Here is a 20,761-nt window from a genome sequence, read left to right on the forward strand (position 1 = left end):
TAGCTCCGTGGAGCCAGCTCTATGGGGCTATAAGAACAGTCCCTATGGCATTACTTGCATTTGCCATAAATGTTATGTGTTTTCGTCAGCGCACGTGTGTGTGTGTGTGTGTGTCTGTGTATCTGTGTACACAATAACTCGAGAATGTTTGATTGGATTGTCTCAATACTTGTTGTGCTAGTAGGTGTAGCTGAGACCTCGAAATTATACAATGTTTGGTCCCCTAGTAATATTTTTTGGTACTGCAGCGGATATTCTGGTTTTGATATGTCCTTTTGAGTGGTAGGTAGCTTTATGAAGTGAGAGAAAGTCGCCTTATTTGAAACTGCTGGAGGCGGTGTTATTTTCAATATTTCAAAGTTCATCACACTGCACATTTGCTCATTTATATATAGATTTGTTACGTCTATCCTTTCGGCAGAATAACCCTACCAATAGGCTTACTTATATTCACACCAGTATATGCGGTTAATACCTAGAACAAGAGGACTTTCAAACACTAAGTTTCTACATGGCCAATCTCTTTAAGAGACCATCGTAAGAACTGAGAAAAATTATACCTTTTCAGGGCACCTTACATACGAATAATTTCAGGATTCTATTCTTTTTTAAATACTAGTATATATCTCTGAAGTTAAACATCACCTGTCCTTTGTGGTTGACCACCCCAGTTTTGCTTGTCTCTCCCATAGCACAGCCTCCTAGCGGATGTACAGTGATGAGAGACTTGACATCCCTGGACCTGGCCATGATCCCTCCCCACACAGGATTTGGTATGAACGTACTTTCCAGACTCTTAGCCGCCACCTGATGTCCCTCATTGACCAAATCAAAGTTTTTCTCCTCCCCAATGTTAGGATACTCCATGACGATTGACCCCTTTTTGTCTAAGACCAGTCGTCCTTTGGCTTTATCCTGGCTCATGGTTAACATGCTGAGGGTACGTGACATTTTGTCAGGCTGCAGATCCTTGGCAATGCCGTCCCAAAGGCTTTTCTCCGGGAAGTTGTCGACGCCACTAAGGCTGCTCTCAACCGCCATCAGGATAGAGTACCCCAACTTGGTGACGTGAGGGGGAGTACCATCTTCAATGACGTAACCCTGGCTTAGGTCTCTTTCTGGAAGCCGTAGGTCTATGATGCCGCTGATGCTGGGTCCTGAAGATGATAGAGCAGTCAGTAGTTACTTTCGCCACGAAGGTTATGTTTTTGGTAGCGTTTGCGCATGTGTGTGTGGATCTGTATCTGTATCTATATAGCCGGTATAACCGCCGTTCGGCGTAACGCACCAGCTTCGCATGCGCGGTGCGGCAGCAGCTGGTTATATTACACCGAACGACCTGTCAGGCTAACCTTTGCACATCTATCTGCAAGCGTTATGGGTGAACAGTATACTAGTAACTCGAATAGGCCTTGGTTTGTATTGATATTTGGTACGTGGTTAGGACTTCATGAGACCATGGAATGATTGGATTTGGGGCCACCTCGCGGCTTGTTTCGGAACGGGAGAGGAACTTTCGGTTTTGATATCTCGAGTTCTGGACATGCTGTTGTTGTGATTTTTTAATGGCAGTTACCTCTTTGGACAGAGAGTTTTGGTCCCAGGCGGCTTTTTTTGGAGCTGCATGAGCCGATTTACTTTCAGGCTTTGTCGAATAGTGACCATAAGCCACCAGGTGCCTGGAGACTACAATATCACGCAGGTTCTCGTCCTGCTTTGCTCTCCCGGGAACACATGTCAAAATGGCCGCCGTTAGATATATTGGTCTTATTTAGACTGTGTTTGAATTTGAAAAGCCATGAAAACATTTTCACGTACAATTTCAACACAGTTACAAAGAACGATGAAACTACTTACCAGCAGACTTGAGTTTATCGAAGTCCGGCGGCAGTCCGACACCACGAGCCTCCTCCCGTCCGTTATAACTGAAACTGATGGTGTCACCATTCGTGCTGAAGTGTTCTCCTAACTGGTCCGACAGGTCCAGGCCCCTGGGGACAGAATAAGGAAGAAATTAATACAAAATACACATTAAAGTCAATCTCATAGTATCGTGTGCGCAGGTGGTATCGTAATGCATTGTGGTCTTAGGTCAAATTTGAAATTTACCTTACTTGCAAACACATGTTTGCAGTTTTTTTGCTATATGGAGCTTTCAGTGTTTGTGAGGAGAATTAACCCTTGACCTGACCCATAATCCCCTGTGGAGTTTGAATTATTGGCCGATTGCCTCATACTCATACATCTGTTAGCTTACACCAAGCTGTCTGGAAATATGGTAAAAAGAAGAAAGTTGATTGGCTAAAAATGGATTTGTACCAAACAAGTGATTTAGAAAAACATGGAACAGTGTGATTTATAAGATTTACAAAGGAGTGTCTTAGTCTTGCTGTTTTACTATAGCAAAGTTAGTTTAAACAAGAAATCTTTTAAGAAAAGCTGTGCATTGCCGCGTATTTTATGACTGAACTGCTGAGAGCGACACCTAGCAACTGCAGTAGGAACTGCAGCAAAAGGGGATATTGGAAATTTACCTCATTATCATAATTTATGTCACATGAATTATTGGCACTTTAAACAGGTTTTGTAAAACTTTTTGACCCACAATGAATATGCATTATTTTTCATTACAAAATAAGTTCCTTCTGATGCAATTTGTGATATATCTTTATATAAACATGGTGAGTTAAAGCGTAGATGTTAAAGCGTAGATTTATTACGCTGGACCACATACAGTAACATGCGTCTAGAAGAGAGTTTTAATACTCGCCTGGAATGTACCATTGTCTAACTAAGCAATGAAACTCGGCAAGGAAAGAAGGGCCTTTGGAAGGGGCTTTGGAAGGGCTGGGTTAAAAGGTCCGTCCATTGATCCATGGAAGAAAGCTGGCATAAGGCATTGCCGCTGGCGCGGCAATGCAAAAACCAGTAGATGTTGCTATGTACAACGTCTTATATCTCTACTACGTATTATCACACATTTACCTTTTCCTTGAATTGTGCAAAATCTTCGTGGAGCCCAGAGCGCCTGCGCCGAGAATGACGATATCGGCGTGAATGAACCTTTCTTGTTCCTGGAATCCGTTCTGTATGTGGGAGACGTACACGACACGCCATCCTTCTTTACATTTCTCCACGGCTTTCACTTCCACCTGCAAATCGTGTGCATAATAACAAATACTTCGGTACAAACAATTAATGCACCAACACGAACCTCACACCTCGTAAGTAAAAGTATTAACGTTTCGGTAAAGCACATGTTAACCAATTCAGATTGTCCTGTGCCATGATGCGCAAAACAGTGGGCTTCAAGAGAAACCATCGTGCGATTAAATGAATAAATAAATAAATAAATCGCACAGTTCCGATTGCGCGAAATTCAATATTCCTTTCCGTGTTTGAAACGTTCGGTTCATCATAGAGGGCTACGCCAATTGTTAAAACTGACGTCCATCATGTCTTGTTGACAAGTGGGAGGATTATAAGCAAGGGATCTTGAACTTTGACCTAGACCACAATGCTCCACGGCTACACATTCATACTTGTAGATTTTAGAAGACGTATTGACAGAAAATTTTAGCGAAACTTACAAGAGTGAAGATCTCTGCTCCGTGGTTCCTCGCATCAGGCAGATAGTTCATGATGAGCGTGTTCTTGGCGCCGTAGTTACATCCGGAGCAGCAGTTCCCGCAGCCGTTACACGCCGCCTGTGGCACTCCCACATGGTTCGAGTCCGTTTCTATGTCGTCATACAAAACAAGAAATGTTACACAACACATCAGACGTTTCAGACAGCTTCAACTACCTTCCCACTATCTTGGCGTTGTGTTGGCTCAGAACATAGCCTCGAATCCCCTGACAGTGACATGCTACTAACCACTGACACTAGATTTAGTCATCTTGAGTATTTTGTAATAAGTTTCCGTGATGTTGTTGAAGAAGAGAGAAAACACAAACAGCCATTTGGGATTATGGTATGAAGAAGCTATAAAAGGTCACCTACTTGAAGTTAAGTCCACGAACAACTAACGCTAACAGTGTTTTAAAAAATATCAGACGAATCCTAATGGCACAACATGTGACACACAACATTCAAACAAATACTAGTAATCTTTGACAACATTGCCTACAAGTGACAACATCCAAACAACCTATTTCTTGCGCGTTCCGGACAGGTCAAACATGCCTTACAGTCTGGTTTTCCCAGATTATACCGAGCCAACGACTCTTACCTGTTAATTTTAGCTCCAAAATTCCAGCCTTGCCACGGAGATGTCTTTTCACTTTGTTTTAAAAAGGATAGACTCAAAATTGACCTTTTGTGAGTAAGTGACCTTTATCCTAAAGTAACCTCACTTACCTTCAAAGTTGACGTACAATGGCGGCCTGTAGAAAACCTTATCCAGGTCCTCGATGTCATACACTTCCTTCGCTATTGCCTTGGCGGCCTTCTCCAGCTGACCCATCTTAGGGAGTTGAGGGTAGTTATGGGGGTAAGGAGTAGGCTTGAGCATCTGCCAAGCATGTTCCCTGTCAACGCCATTGAGAGCCTCCAGGTCGTCACGAAATGCCTTTGGCCAGGTCTACATGACAAACATACGATTTCATTGAAACACAAGATTCTTTGTGGAAAACTGTTTCATTCTAATAACGTTTCGATGACCGCTTTAACCTTCCTCTGATTGCACATTGCACTGCAGTATAGGTGTCGCTTATTACAGATGCGGTCCTAAACGTAAATTTTACAAACTTTTATTTACATAGATAAATTAATGTTTTTATTCAAAGAGTGTATTACATACAAAGTGAAGTTACAACGATAACAATACATAAAGTATCATCTACTTAAAAATGCGGTTCCCCACGTGACTGAGTCCATACCCCAACCCCATCACCGTTCATGACTGAAGAGACATATTTAAAGAACTCATTGAAAACGTTACTCACGTATATTTTCTTTATTGCCTTAATATAAAATTCTTAACATGTGATGTTTCAAATGCTCTAGAAACTAATAATGTCAAAGAAAGATCTAAAAAAATAAGAACAAACCTTGTCCTCAAAGACTCTGGGGTCACAATCCAAGCCCACATTGGCGTTGATGAGAGAACCGCCGCCTAGTCCACAACCTTGCACAACTGATACTTCCTTGTTTATGATTACCTAAAAAACGGTATTAATCAGGGCTTTTTATACAAACCTTGATCACAAACCTGGTGAACTGGCGATACTCGAAAGTACTGTACATGTTTATTTTTATTCATAAAAATGCCATTGTATGACGGGGCTTTCTATAACAGGACGTCTGTTTGAAAATAACTAATACGGTGGTGAAACTAAGACATACTAAGCATCTTCAAGCGTTAAGACCGCGCATGACCAGTGAGCTGCATTAAGGATAAATAAATCAAAGGTGAAAGCAATATTGTCGTGACCATACTTTATGCATGATCAGATTTGCCTTGTTTTTATCTCAGGGGCACTCAACTTTGACATATAATCCGCACTTAAGGAGCAGAACAGGCTTATTTTCAAGCATTCATCGCTCAGAATTTCATTCATTCCTCTGTTTACGTACATCTACAAGGTCAGTTGGATCGCCGTGCTTGCCGTCCAGAGCTGAGTTCCCTGTGTTGATCTCGACTTGCGTCTCCTTGGAGGCCTCTGATAGAGTATCCGGGTACTCTCCTGGCTGAAGCTCCTTACCCCGCTCCAGAACGCAGACGGACACGCCAGCCCTGTGCGAAGATTTCAAGAAAATGTTAGTGAACGGTCACATCCGTATACTCAACAATTCTGTTTTTTTTTTTTTGCTTGTTTGTTTTCGGAACTCCATTAGTGATATCATCATCAACAATAGTGATATATTCAACCACTTTTCTTTCTGGAGTCCGTAACATACAATAAAATGAAACATAAGGAACAAAACAAATACAATGTGTGAACAGAAAAAGTAATAAAATCAACTTTTGTTACTTAAAATTATTAAGTTTACGAAAACACTTAATCTCTGGCGCAGAAAAAAAACGAATCTTTTGGGCTGACTCCATTATCATCACTCTTTACTTCTTTTACTCATTCTTCTAGTTTCAGATATAGCGCGCGGAAAGATACATATTATTTAGGTGTGATACAAGCAACCTAGGTCAGAAGCGTTGTGCCTGATGATAAGATACAAGAAGCTCAGCTGGCGATGAACGCGCCTGTTGAGAAACGTAGTGCTTGCAATTGAACATATAACATATGGATCCACCATTGCGATGTCTTCTATATAGAACAAGAGTTCGGAGACCTCATACCTCCATGAAATATTCTAATTATGCAAATGACTTTCACATTTGCAAAATTTATGCTTGCTAATGTACACCTTTCACTAATGTACACAGGTCACAGTGTTGACAGCCCAATCATTTACTACACGTACTAAGAAAAATTAGGACACTTTCAAATTAATTATGCAAATTAGGGACTTATTTACATAATTAGTATCTGCTTAACTTCCGCCTGCCACAAACTACATATGTAACATGTAGCTGAGTCCTATATTGGAAAACACTGTAAATATAGAATTTCCTCATGAAGTATGCAAATTAAGTCCAAATTTGCATAATTTTGATTTCATTATGTACATCTCTGCCACAGGTACCTGCATACCAAATATCATGGAAATCCATCATTCCTATGTTCCGTTATGCTTCTTGGAAGATTTTGACAAAAATGCTCATGCAGTTCCAGAGCAAGCCGCTAGGGGGCCCAAACATACACCATTTATTCCTTACGTCAAAAGCTGTCTGCCACCAAGAAAGCAAGACCATAGCATGTCCAGGTAAAAAGATACAAAAAATGCTGTTCTGCTGTAGTACCAAGGTCACACACCAGGGGGCCCAAAATTGACCTTGACCTTCGTCTTCCTAACCCCTACCCACATACTAAATATCATTGTAGTCCATCAAGAGGTTCTCAAATTATGATGTCCACAAATATCCGGAAACACAAACACACACACAGACAGACAGACAGACAGACAGACAGACTCAAAATTATACCTCCATTTTTCATGGAGGTAATAACCGTAACGTCTTACCTTGCAGCGCGGCTTGCAGCGATGGAACCCCCGTACCCTGACCCGATCACCACGACATTGTAATAGGGCCTCACTTCTGCTAAGTTAGGGCTAGACAGTCGGCTGTAGGTAAACTGTAAAGAAAAATGATCGTTAAACGTTGTGTCACACAGTAGGAAAACAACAAGAGTTAGCTTTGTGAGCTATAAAAGGGCATTTTAGCAGCAATACGTAGTTTCCGACTCTCAATCTCGTCCGGTAATAGGCTCACATGATTCACATTGCCAAACCGGGGCCCAGCCGGGCAAGTTTCGGGAACGAAAACAACGTTACAAAGGTTCAAATCAAATACAAGTACTGGGATGGTTATCCTCTACTTGCCGGCTCTATGGGTCAAGCTTTTTACAAGATCACATTTAGTCCATGGGCCAGAGGGGTTTTTGGTACCACCGAGAGGGACAAGTGCTATCATGGATTTTTTGTATTAGTAGGAACCAAAGTTTATTTTAAGCCATGATAACCAGTTGTCATGCACAGCTTTCCTACTGTAATCACGTGACCAAGTGACGTCATCCAAATTGACCTGGCCGTTTGGTCATTTATTGAAAAGGACGAGATAAATATGTAAAACATTCAATAATTTCCAATGAAAATTGGTTTACATGTGAAAAATACCACAAGAATTACAAAGTATTAAGTTTTTTGTCGGTATTTAGCATCTTTAGGAAGTTATGAATCTTTAAAGGCTGATTTTTGGGGTAATTTTTGCGTAAAAATTACATTGTTTACTTTCCAAAACCAGGCATTTATTCAGCCTGCCTATGGGGCCTTGTTTGATACGTTTTCGTGATTTGCCACATCTTTACCTGCATTTTGGGCTTTAAAGCAACAAAATCCGTCAATTCCAGCAGGAGTTACGAGTATTTCAATAATTACACCCAACGGACTTTTTATCAAATTTCTGCGAATATCGCAATGCATCATGGGTAATCCAAGAGACTGTCTATAAACTAATCCATGTGGCCGAGTCAAAATGTTGATTTTTCTCAACATTTGGGGTAGTAGTAGGGCATTGGTCCATACATACAAAAATGGCTAAGTTTTGGGTAAAGTGCTGTTCACCGGTTGCCATGGCAACGGCCATTTTTCTAATGGCGATTTTCATCTGTTTATGGTCATTCAGTCGTTTGTATCATCAGTCATCATTTGTTGTTGATGGTATCTGACGTAATTCCGACTTACTTATTTGGTGTTTACCAGTATAGAATTCTGACCTATTTCCAATCAAATAAAGCAAAAGATATCTTTAAGTTAGTCTGAATACGGACACAAGTTAAGTTTTGTGGAAATCTCACTGTTGTAACTGAATCAAAAACCGCTGTAAAATGATATCCAAAATGTATCCAAAATAGCTTTTCAGTAACAAAGGGATGTTTGCTTTTGATACTTGGTGCAAAATAGGCAAAATATAACCTTGATACTGTTGAAAGCATGATACCTGTTGTGTCACTATTGTGTCACTATTGTGTCACTCTTGGGTCACTCTTAGGTTACTGTTGGGGCATCTTACCACTTGCGCTATTTTTTAACTTTCAAAAAGTCGTCGCGCTTGCTTGTGTCGCCTCTAGGTTCGCTCGCGTCACCTCTAGGTTCCGTGGGGTTACGTCTGCGTTGTCGAACCCCGAAGCGACGCAAGCGTGACGCGAGTGTAGTGAGAGTGGACCTTCAGCACAGAACGCCCATATCGCCTGAGGAAATCTTTGTGTGAAACATTACTGACATCTCCATAATAATTACGAAGAAGGGACACCTAGCTATAGACAGCTCTTTTGCATTTTTCTTTTGTCACATTTGTTTGTAACATGATGGCAAATACGACCAAACGATAATCAAATGTTCAGATTTTCATTTGTACATGTAAACACACACCACCAGATTTGCCCAGTCACCGGTCTGGGCGCAGGCGCCAGCTGTGACAGCCTCTCCCTAGACTGCCCGATCTGGTCTTTCTGCATTTTTCCTTGGTAACCGCATTGGTTCCGAACTCGCAAACTGGGCTGGTCGATATAACCTCGAGTTCCAGACTTGCAGTTTCTTGGTTAAAAACAAAAACACAGAACGAACGATTCCCGACTTGTCATCTCAAAGACGGTATGTGCTGTTTTGAACCTTTTGCATTTGTATTTAAAGATGATCATCACATTTTGTTACATCATTTCCTAGATTTTTCAGGGCCAACTAATTTTTCCCACCAAGTAACATTGTTAAAAACGTCGCACTTGCATCCGGCACCTCTAGGTTCGGTAGTGGTGTGGTTACCTCTAGATTTCGTGAATAATACATCTGCGATCTCGAACCCAGTAGTGCCGCACGCGTGCCCCAAGTGCAGTGAGATACCACCTTAACTATTTCTCTAGCCCGGCTATTGGGCGTTCTACCTGCCCAGACCCAGGGCTAGGCAAGCGTCGGCCTTTTGTTTTGACGTTCGATCTTTTTGGCTTCTGATCGTGAATTGTCTGATTATGACGAGGTAACTATGCATGTGGCAGTAGACTAGGGTGGGCGGGAAGCACTGCCAGTGCCGACCGAGGGGAAACTTTTATTACGAAGAAAATAAGGTGCACTGTTACAGGTAACGTTTGTAATACCCCCATTCCACTGGGACGGCGCTCTCGCGGCGCTCTCACGGCGATGGCAAATTTGACCATCGCGGTGAGAGCGCTGTGAAATCGCCAAGGTCGCCGTGGGAGCGCGGTGAGAGCGCCGTGAAAGCGCCATGAGAGCGCGGTGGGAGTGCCATCGCCGCGAGAGCGCCGTCACCACGGCGATGGTATGGAGCCCTGCCATACCATCGCCGTGAGAGCGCCGAGCATGGCGATGCAACAATGATCGCCGTGAGAGCGCCATGAGATCGCCGAGAGAGCGCGGAGAGCGACAATAGGGCTAAACAATGGTATATGATAGGCCCCATTCCACTAGGACGGCGATCTCGCCGCGCTCTCGCTGCGCTCTCATATATAGTTCATACAATCTTTATTCTTGAAGAAGTATATTTTATTAATTTTTTTGTCAAATCATACTTTTGTGTCATTAATCACTTTCTAATTAAAATCATGGGTAATACAATTTGGACAACTACACATACAATGCTTTTTTTCAGCGTTTCGAATCACATGATTTCTCCATATTAGATATAACACAAATTCACTAGAAAGATGTCGGAGAAATGTTTAAAACGTGCCAATGATGTACAATGAATTAACCTGAGATGGAATGAAGAAGAACACAAAGGTTTATCATGTCTTGACTTATCTTTAAATTTCAAGAGAATAATATTTTAGTTATCATGTTCTTAACCTGTAGATTGACATTATGGAAGACTTATTGTCAATAGATCAAATCGTTTCACTATTGTATATTTTTCGATAATAACGTGGCATGATAATGATATTCATTTTGAACAAGTTACACGGCAAATTTGATTTAAAAAAAAAACAGCAATTCAAACGTCTGGGTTATCTTAGACTCACACTGAGCCCTGTGCAGTGAACAAAATTGGATTTGTTTACAGCCTTGATTTTGTAATTTAAAATTGCGTGAGACAAAAAGGTATGACTTAGTAGACAATATAATACACAAAACGTAAGAAATTTCGTTCTTTATCTCTGACATTCGTTAAGTAATCTTTAAAGTCTTTGGCAGCTCATAAAAATTGCTGACCTTTGAGTTTTCCGTCGCGCTGAGAGCGCGCTGGCGTCGCAGTAGAGATTCCACTAGAGCAGCTTTTTCTGCCATCGCGGCGCTCTCATGGCGATGGGGCGAATTTTCCATCGCGGTGAGAGCGCCGTGAGAGCGCCGTCAAGTGGAATGGGGGCCTTACTCCTGCCTATGATATAACCCTTGGGTCGAAAAAAGCTGTCATTTTTGGCTATCGTAAATGGAGACACAGTAGGGGGTGTGACTGAAAAATGAAGCATTGGAAAGAATGCTTTCTAAAGCAAAATATAGAGAACGTTTTCATGTAAGCTGACAAAATGTCCTGCAGAATGAAAGAATAGTTATTGTTGGTGCATAAACGTTGACAAAACATTTCATCAACATCTTTCATTGACGTCGTCAAATAAAGCTGGTCAGAATGGTGTAAAAATGTTTAAAGAGCAATTATCATGTTGCTTTCCTGTATCTATCTGAGGTGAATAAAACGGAGAAACTTCAATGTGGACGTTGCCTGGATTTAATGAATAGTTATACAACATGCATAAATGGTATGAAGTAGGTGGTTACGACCTAAAACCTGCACGATAAATCAACTGTGATATTAATTAAGCAGTAAATACAGATTTGTGAGGAAAATCATTTTGCAAATACATATATTACATTTATCGGCATTTAATTTTTTGCAAACACCGATGCAATATTTTGGTGTCACAATTAAGAAATGCCTTCTCATGAGCGCACAAAATGCCCGTATCGCCTGAGGAAAACTTTTGAGGGAAACAATACCGACATCTCCATAATGATTACCAAGAAGGGACACCTAGCTATAGACAGACCTGGTTAGTGTGGCTCTTCTGCATTTTTCTTTGGTCCCCCCATTTATGTCAAACCCACAAGCTGGACAGATCGTTAAATCCTGGGGCACAACCCGCCGTACGTGCAATTTGTCCGTACGTTTTTTGTGGAGGCCACGTCCGCCACGTATTCCTGAAAACCCATATAGAGGTATCTGCAAAGAATGACTCACAACTTCTTCAGAAAGATCTGAACACCCTGGAAGAATGGCAAAGGAAATGGCTTATGCAGTTCAATCCTGATAAGTGCTATATCATGCACATAACGAACAAACGCACACCAAATGTGTCCCCTTATCAGTTTTGTGGTCAGACATTAGCAACCACGAAAAGCCACCCATACCTAGGTGTTACGTTAACAACTGGGCTGAAGTGGGGTGTCCATGTTAACAAAATAACAACCAAGGCTAAACAGACATTGGGAGTGATCAAACGTAACTTGTTGGCATGCCCAGCCAGGGTAAAATCACTTACATACACGTCACTGGTAAGACCTAACCTTGAATATGCTGCAACGTACAGTATGGGATCCGTATACAAAGAAAGACAAAGATAAACTTGAAAGGGTACAGAACCAAGCTGCCCGATTCTGTACAAACAACTACAACAGGGATTCTAGTGTTACCAAAATGAAAACAGATCTACAGTGGACATCACTTGAAGACAGAAGGAAAGCGTCCAGACTTTGCATGATGTACAAAATGACCAATAAGCTGGTGGACGTACCGACTGATAAGTATCTAATACCAGCTCAAAAAAGAACAAGAAACAGCCATGACTTCAAGTACCAGAGTTTCCAAGCTAGGATTGATGTGTCCAAAAATTCGTATTTTCCCAGAACTATCGTAGATTGGAATTTGTTATCACCAAGTACAGTAGGGGCATCTTCTCTGGATAGTTTTAAAGAACACTTGCAGATAGATGTGTAAAAGTTAGGTGTGACGGATCGTTCTGTGTAATATAACCAGCTGCTGCCGCACCGCGTGCCTGCGAAGCTGGTGTGTTACGCCGAATGGCGGTTATACCGGCTATATAGATACAGATACAGATACAGAAAACGTGGGGAACGACTGGCAAGAGCAGGGAGGGAGTACGTCAACGCACGTCACTCGCACGGTTGCGCAAGGTGTAAGTACGTGGTCTGCACGCCACGCCTGGCTGCGAGCGGTTGCGTTCGTCGTTCGTTGCGGAAGTGGTAGGTGAGTTGCACGTGCTTACAACGTACGGTCTCTGTGCGATTACGGTCTCTGTTAACGTATGCAGGCCCTACTTACGCGTGCTACTCAGTAGTACGTACGGATTCCTTACTCGCATGGTGTAAGTGCGTTCAAGAGCGATGAACGTAAGTTTTTTTGGGGATGTATATATAGGACGACCTTTCAAGGTCTTTCTTTTGGGCGGCTCTGGTCGAAGCTGCTACTGATGCAAATGACGGCTTCTTCTGCGTCTTCTTACGCATCTTGGAGACGGGTTGGCAGTCTTTCGTCGACTCGGCTCTATATACTGCAGAAACCATGTGCTTGCCACGTGCGTTGTACTTGCGGAGCACCTGCTCCCTCGTTACAGTGCAGGTGTGTTGTGCGTCGGCATTCACAGGTGAACAAGTGAAGCGCGAATTAAGCACGGAACACGCAATCACCACGTGCGTAGCACGCACGTTCTACGTGCGCCGTCCGTACAGCAATTGACTGTGAGAAAACTTTAATACACTCACGGAGCCAGTGCGTTGTACGCTCATTGGCTGTACATGGCAGGTGCGTCGCCCGTACTGGCACGTACGTAGGGCGAATCCGCAGCCCGAACGCAGAGAAAGTTCTGCATGCACTTAAATTTCTACGGCGTGTCTGCGTGCTCTCAAATCCGTCGAATTCCCTACGAGCTCGTACGGAGACGGTACTTACCACTTACGGACACCAAAAGATTGCCGACGTTTTGGCACGTATTTGCACGTACGGCGGGTTGTGCCCCTAGCTTAAAGCCGTGAACGGGTTTTCTGTGCGTTCAAATCTAGGCACGCGTTAAAAATCTGCGCGTCAAAAATAAAGTTCTTGAAATATGCCAGCAAATGTGCAATGAGAAATTCTTAGGCAGAAAAATGTGACCCCATTATATGATTTTCCATCTGTTACCTGGATTTGGGGTTTGAAAAGCCCCAGATTTTTAGGTCTTTTGGAATAGGTTAATTTGCAAAATATTCAGAATATTTCAAAATCAATTAAATTTGACGCAAATACATGAGAAAATAACTAACGTGTATCGTTTTGTAAAATATTAGGCTTTACTCAATTCTATAAGCTTCATTTCTCAAGCAGGTTGTTGCACATGCAAATTTCAACCTTTTTGCGCGTGATGACTTATATGTCGTATGGCAGGAGACACGTTTACTACAACAGGGGTCGGATCAGAGTAACCTGATACATTATTGAAGGTGGCATAGGCCCCTGCAACACAGGAGACAGTTCCACATCTAAACTATCAATCACCTGGCAACCCAAACCCAACCATGACCTTCACAACCAAGAATAACGAAACGGAACGTTCATGGTGACAAATTTATCCGTTTTAGCTTGCCAAACGGATGAACCGTTTCATTTTTTTGCTCGGTGAACAGGGCCTTCCATATGATATTTAAGTACACTTTACCATTGCTGATCCCGAAGGTACCGTACCGCCAAAAGCGACTGCTATTACCGTCTATAGGACCCGAGTTGCAGTGTGGTTTCTGACTGACTGCCAATGACTTTAAACCACTGCAAATATTTTCTCCTTCGCGCAAAAGTATGTCCCCGCAATCTCAAATACATGTACAGCTAATAGACAATGGACTGGTAGAGAACAAATTTTATTGAGTTTGTCACGTGCACAGCAAGTTGTCTCCCAAATCATAATGCCGGCTTTGACGGCTTTTGGCGGACGTGCGTCTTTTTATGGCGCCGACACGCGCAGAACCCGCCCACGACTTCCCACAATATCATTTTCTTTTGCTCCCAATAACAATTTCATACATGTTGTCGGTATTGCGCTTCTACACAGGCAATTATCGGCCTAATTGTACCGCGTATGCCAATTTTAAGCACGCATATTCAGTCCATTTGGCGACGATGTTTGACAAATTTACGTGCATTATTGGTGACTTTTCATCGTGCAGATAAGCGAAGTCACTAACAATGGAGTGAATGAAAGCTGGTTTGGAATTTAAGGATTCCGTGCAATTGACTGAAGTGTGCGTTTATCCGACGCGCAATTAACTGGCTTCTACTGTATACCACTTTGAAACTCAGATTTTAAACAAATAGTATTCTTAAGATTTTAGCATTGAATCAGCATTTGATATGTCCCTTACAATGATTCTAATTTTTATGAACAGCCCTCTTGCAGAATCGTTGCTGTGGATTGCCTCGTTGTTGTAAATATGCCAGGAGGCATGTGAGTCTTGTTGTTGTCTACAGAAAGAAGACTAGAGTTCCACGAACACATACCTTTGCCAAATAACAAGGTTTGTTATGTAGAATGATGTCTGTAGACAAATGCGTTACTCATTTCATTTTCTTTATAATCATATGCTTGGAGTTGGTTTATAAAATTTCAACATTGATTATGCAAATTAGATCCCAAGTTACCATTAATCGATATCAAATTGTATCAAGTATTACTTAAGCTATCAGCATACCAAAAATCATGATGATCCTTTGATCCATTCTTGACTTATTCTCTTTCAGTCTTTAATAAAATACACCCCTTACTCTGTTCCCTCTTTCTCAAGACGACCACATCATATGTAAGTCATCACTCATTCTATCTACATACCAAAAATCATGACGATCCGTCAACATGTTGTAGAGTTATTTCGTCCAAAGTTGAGTTTCTGCTGCAGTACCTTAGCAAGCCGCTAGGGGGTCCATTATCAAACTTGACCTTCGTTTCCCGATCCCTACCCACCTACCAAATATCATCAGGATCCATCCCAGGCTTCTCGAGTTATGCTGTTAACACACACACAGACACACAAACACATCCAAAACCTAACCTTTAAGCCATTCTGGCAAAGGTAAAATTGTCGCAGTGGTTTTAGTCTATTGTCCAGGTTTGTGCGGCAACCCCTCAGCTCCAAAACCATAACTCCACAAATGTGCATTTTAGTTGTATGAAACTGTTCAGAAGTCACCCTCAAGCTTAAAACATCGAGAAACAAGTACCATTTCCACCACCCTGTCACAATTGCAAGGGGGTAGGCACTACTTCTAAATTTGCACAAAGCCCACCATACCACATATTTATCTAGAAAATTTTATATAATATTCCCTGGAGAATCCCTTCTTTACTTTTTTGTAGACAGTCAATGAAAACATGTCTGGATATATATATCTTTCAACCACATTTTTAACAATGTACATTATGTACTTATTGTCTAACTGTGAATTCAGACATCCATAGAAAAAAGTAACCGATATCGTTTCAAATTTCCCTTACGCCTTGTAACCTGAATTCCTTACAGCTGTTCATCAGTTCATATTCAATTTGATGACAGAGTGATAACACGCCTACTCACAATATGATAGGATGTGTTGAAAAGTCCGAATGTTGAAGTGTAGCCACAACTTGACTGTACATTAAATATATGTAAGTCAATTGGGAACAATGTCCCAAGCTCTCCTCTACTACCTCATGTTCCTTGTATCTCTATGTACACCCAAAAGATTTTCCACAAAATCACCTCCGTGTAATTTCTGCTGGGCAATTGTCTTCTGAATTAGCTCTGCCCCAAATCTCACAACCATATGATATAAAAGGTAAGATACATGTTCTACATAGTTCAAGCTGACTCTTTGGAGACAGACTTGAATGCATGAAGGCTTTGAGACTGAAAATGGCTTTCAAAAGACTACTGCAAGGACAGCTCAAATTGAGACCATGTAGTGAAAAGAGAGATGACAGTGTACCTACCTCTCAAACTCAAAGGAATTAAGGAGAAGAATACAGACTAAGACCGTTGTTATGTACATAAGCCCATCATTTTGGCTTGCCAAGTTGATCATATGGCCTAAGGGTCAACTAACACATTTGCAAGGTCTGACCTTTACACCTCTGAAATATCAGGTTGCTCACAGCACTGACTGATCATAGGCCAGTCCAATTCATGGACCAGGAACCCCTCAACTGTGGTGACAGCTGCTAAGGTGGAGTGGGGTTGTAAAGCTTCAGAAGTTTTCGACAAGAATGCCCCTGCTATCCCTACACTAGCCGCTAGGGGGCCCAAACTTATGTCACTAACTCCTGAGCACAACAGCTATCTAACACCCGAAACTCGTGGCCATACCATGTTCAGAAGATGGAAAAACACACCCGGAAGTTGCGCTGCAGTACCAAGGGAAGCCGCTAGGGGGCCCATTATCGAACTCCCCCTTCGTTTCCCAGACCCTTACCCACCCACCAAATACCAGCTGCATCCGTCAAAGTCTTCTCGAGTTATGCTGTCCGCAGACAAAAGTTTGCAATTAAACCGGCGCCTGCACTTCCATGAAAGCCGCTAGGGGGCCCAAACTCGCAGCAATCACTCCCTGCTTTAAGGGCTCCCTAACGCTCAAAAATCACGACCGCAGCATGTCCGGAACGCGAGATATCAAGCATGCAGGTCCTGCTGCAGTACCTTAGCAAGCCGCTAGGAGGCCCATTATCGAACTCGACCTTCGTCTTCCACACCCCTACCCACCCACCAAATATCAGCTGCATCCATCGAAGTCCTCTCGAGTTATGCTGCTCACAAACGGGGAGAACCACACCACCAAACCGAAAACATAACCTTAGCCATTCTGGCAAAGGTAATAAGATGACCTAGGATTATGCTCCATATCATCCATATGTAACTGAGTCAGACTTACAACTCACAACGAAAAGTCATTTTGAGGACTTTTAACATAATGATGGCACAAGACATCGATAAACGTTTGCATTGGAAAATGCAAGATGACATGTACAGTGGCAAGATGTCAAAATAGTGTCCTGATTTCTGTCTCCTGACTTCTTTGCTAAAAATGTCTACTTTTCTTACGCACCTAGCCAATGAGCTAAACTAACCACTAAGAACCCTACCACTGTTTATGAATCGTTCAGTGTAATAACTCAAATAACTCATTTTTTGAAGTAATGTAAGCGCTTGTTCATAGTGCCCTGTGAGCAAATGCCCAATGCACCTCTGTATCAAATTTCAGGTCATTAGGTTGTAATACCAGGGTACAGGGGCCCAAAATATATATTTTCCGCCAAAAATGACTAAAAACCCTAAAAAGAGAGGAAGAAAGTCTGGGGGTATTTGCTATCTCTACCTCCATGCCAAATTGCAACTCATTTGGCCCAAAGATGAAAAAGTTGAATCCATTTATTTAAAGATTTGGCAGGAGAAACACAGCAAAAAAACAATATACATGTATTTTTCAATTCACACTGTAGTATGGATTAAAATACTAAAAAGTTCTATTTATTTCTTACCTAACTAAAATGTTTTCTAAGAGCCCTTACATTAGTTATGAATCGTTCGGTGTCATTGGTCATGCCTTGATAATGGCTAAATTTCAAAAGCATCCAACAATGGCTTGTTTAGCAACTTTCCTGTAAAAAATGTTTTTTTTTCACCGTTGCCATGGTAACCAATGTGGAAATTTGTCTAAATTTATTTCAAAATGGTTCCAAATATATTCAACAGGTATTTGTATGATCTAAGTGCAGAGAAATACTCATCAAATGTGGTTGGGGATTATTAAAACCACTTTTGATGACTTGTAATAAACGATTTTTGGTAGTTCTATAGATTTGAGTGACGTCACAAAATCACGTGATAATTCCTATAAAGCTGGGCATCTGACATGGTTATCATGCAAAATAATGAAGTAGAGGAATCAACCTTTTCAAAAAAGTAAGTCACCCTTTGTCACTTTGTTTGGTACCAAATGGCCATTTTGGGGGACCTGGCCCATGGACTAATTGTGCCTTTTCTGATGATATGCTATCAAGAAAAAAACTGTCATCAAACAAACAGTCGATTGGCCAAACATGTACCACAGAGAGGGACAATTGCTTTCATAGATTTTTTTGTATTAGCAGGAACCAAAGTTTGTTTTGATCTTTCTCGGGCAGGTCTTTTAATTTAAAAGGAAATATTCAATTCTGTGAAGAGGGAAACTGACCCCAACGTAAAAATTATAGCAATTAAACAATAGGCAACAAGTTGATAATTACCCCGCCTAGGAGATTTTAATGGCCAGATCACCGCAAAGCAGATCCGCTTCGGTAGCCTTGAGCTTGGGTGGGTGTTACTGGCCGGATATTTCGCAACATTTCGCAGAACTGCCTTGAGCTTGGGTGGGTGTTACTGGCCGAATATTTCGCAACAATTCGCAGAACTGCCTTGAGCTTGGGTGGGTGTTACTGGCCGGATATTTCGCAACAATTCGCAGAACTGCCTTGAGCTTGGGTGGGTGTTACTGGCCGGATATTTCGCAACAATTCGCAGAATTGCCTTGAGCTTGGGTGGGTGTTACTGTCCGGATGTTTGGCAACAATTCGCAGAACTGCATTTGGTTTGGATGAGTGTTACCTTCGTAATTTGTTTTCGTATACAGTGAACTGTTGTAACATGGTTGGTTACCCAAGTTGTAGCCATATTTAAATGGCAAAATTATCAACACACCGAATACGACATCAGCATTTTCAACATTGTTTAGCTCATGTGAAAGCATTGTGGAGTATGTAAAAGCCATGTTCTTTATTATTTGAGGTATACCGGTAATATTTAGTTTGCTTTACTGCCCCCTCACTACGTTCCCATGAAACAAGCTTGAAGTGACAGCTAATGCTCTATTACGGCTTGGAGGCATCTGCATTCGTTATGTCACTATATGCGTGATAGAATATCCAAAACCCCTTTTTTTTTCTCGGGTACTGTCAGAATTCCCTTTGACAGCAGACAACAATAACACTGCCCGGAGTAATTTTGGTAAGTTGACAAGTGCTCTGAACACAGATCTGTACAGACAACACCATTTAGCCAAAATTTGCGGGGGTCGTGTGGCGTATTAAACATCAGTGCCGTCTGATATGCACCGATCTTGTGTCCTTGGGAAAGGCGTTTTACAAAACAAATAACATAAATGACGCCGCTTCTTCCAAAGTCTGAGAAGTAAGCTAGCCCTGGCCAGGATTGTATTTGTTTAACCACTGACTTTACATTTACAAAATCTTGCAAAATCCACAGAAGTACGTCTTAAAAGGCAACAAAACATGCAAATCCCGATAGTATTCGTTTTCCAAACGATTCCTTTAAAGCCATCTCAAGTCGCTCGCATGGAGCAAGGTAACAACGCTAGCAATATGTGGGTGTCAACAAACTAACAACTTTAGTCTTTACATAAGAAGCAAATTCCCCAAGGAACACTGAATTTTTCGTCTGACTTACCTTGTTGCCGATCAAAGCGCTTCGTCGACGAGCGTTATCCTCCTCGGAAGGTGACGACATCCTAGAAGGGTCTGAAGACTTAGCAGAAACGATAAACTACAGTAAACGCTTGTCTGAACACGGGAACACCAGATAAAAGACACAGATCGCGAGGTTGATAAGTCCTAAGGGTCTGTTTTCCAGGTCACGCCGGGCCAAGCTTTCGTATTGACCTGATCGGGTGACTCTGTAAATGGGCATGTAGGGTTAAGTTTTGTTGGTGTGCTGCAAAACTTCACCTCAAAAGTATCCCAAATGTGCGCCATGGTAATTGTTATATGATAGAAACTTTCAAAAAGAAAAAAGCACACTTGTATACAAGAATTTGACAATTTAGTAATACATGCATTTCACAGTTTGAGATTACAAGTTTTTGTGGTCCCCCTGCGAGTTTCGTCAAAATGGTACGTGCGAAAACCAGTCGGACAACTTTTTGCCTCTATCAAGTCAACGCCCTTGAAAGGCTTTGAATGCGATTTGTAAACAAAGGTCCTTGAAACATCGATGAAGGTATGGTTTTACACTGCTACAATCGTGGTATTTAACTGCCAAAAAATTCGTCTCCCTGTCATAACTTGTCGTTATACGGGCAAATTTTACGAACGTTTTCAAACAATGAACATCACTTTGCGATAGCGT

General features: G+C 41.8%; 1 protein-coding gene across 1 annotated transcript in view; it reads right to left on the minus strand.

Moving 5' to 3' along the window:
* LOC118421217 overlaps positions 1 to 20,517 on the minus strand; it is a 31,437-nt gene extending 10,920 nt beyond the window's left edge. Inside the window, exons 1-10 of the mRNA XM_035828382.1 lie at positions 20,084 to 20,517; positions 7,085 to 7,197; positions 5,579 to 5,738; positions 5,053 to 5,163; positions 4,361 to 4,583; positions 3,591 to 3,739; positions 2,986 to 3,152; positions 1,858 to 1,991; positions 617 to 1,157; positions 433 to 443 (exon numbers count right to left, since the gene is read on the minus strand). Of these exons, the coding sequence (XP_035684275.1) occupies positions 433 to 443; positions 617 to 1,157; positions 1,858 to 1,991; positions 2,986 to 3,152; positions 3,591 to 3,739; positions 4,361 to 4,583; positions 5,053 to 5,163; positions 5,579 to 5,738; positions 7,085 to 7,197; positions 20,084 to 20,143 (1,669 nt within the window). The 5' untranslated portion in view covers positions 20,144 to 20,517. The remainder of the gene's footprint in view (positions 1 to 432; positions 444 to 616; positions 1,158 to 1,857; positions 1,992 to 2,985; positions 3,153 to 3,590; positions 3,740 to 4,360; positions 4,584 to 5,052; positions 5,164 to 5,578; positions 5,739 to 7,084; positions 7,198 to 20,083) is intronic.
* Positions 20,518 to 20,761: the final 244 nt, after the last annotated feature.

This window comes from Branchiostoma floridae, chromosome 8 (genome assembly GCF_000003815.2).
Source record: "Branchiostoma floridae strain S238N-H82 chromosome 8, Bfl_VNyyK, whole genome shotgun sequence".
NCBI lineage: Eukaryota > Metazoa > Chordata > Leptocardii > Amphioxiformes > Branchiostomatidae > Branchiostoma > Branchiostoma floridae.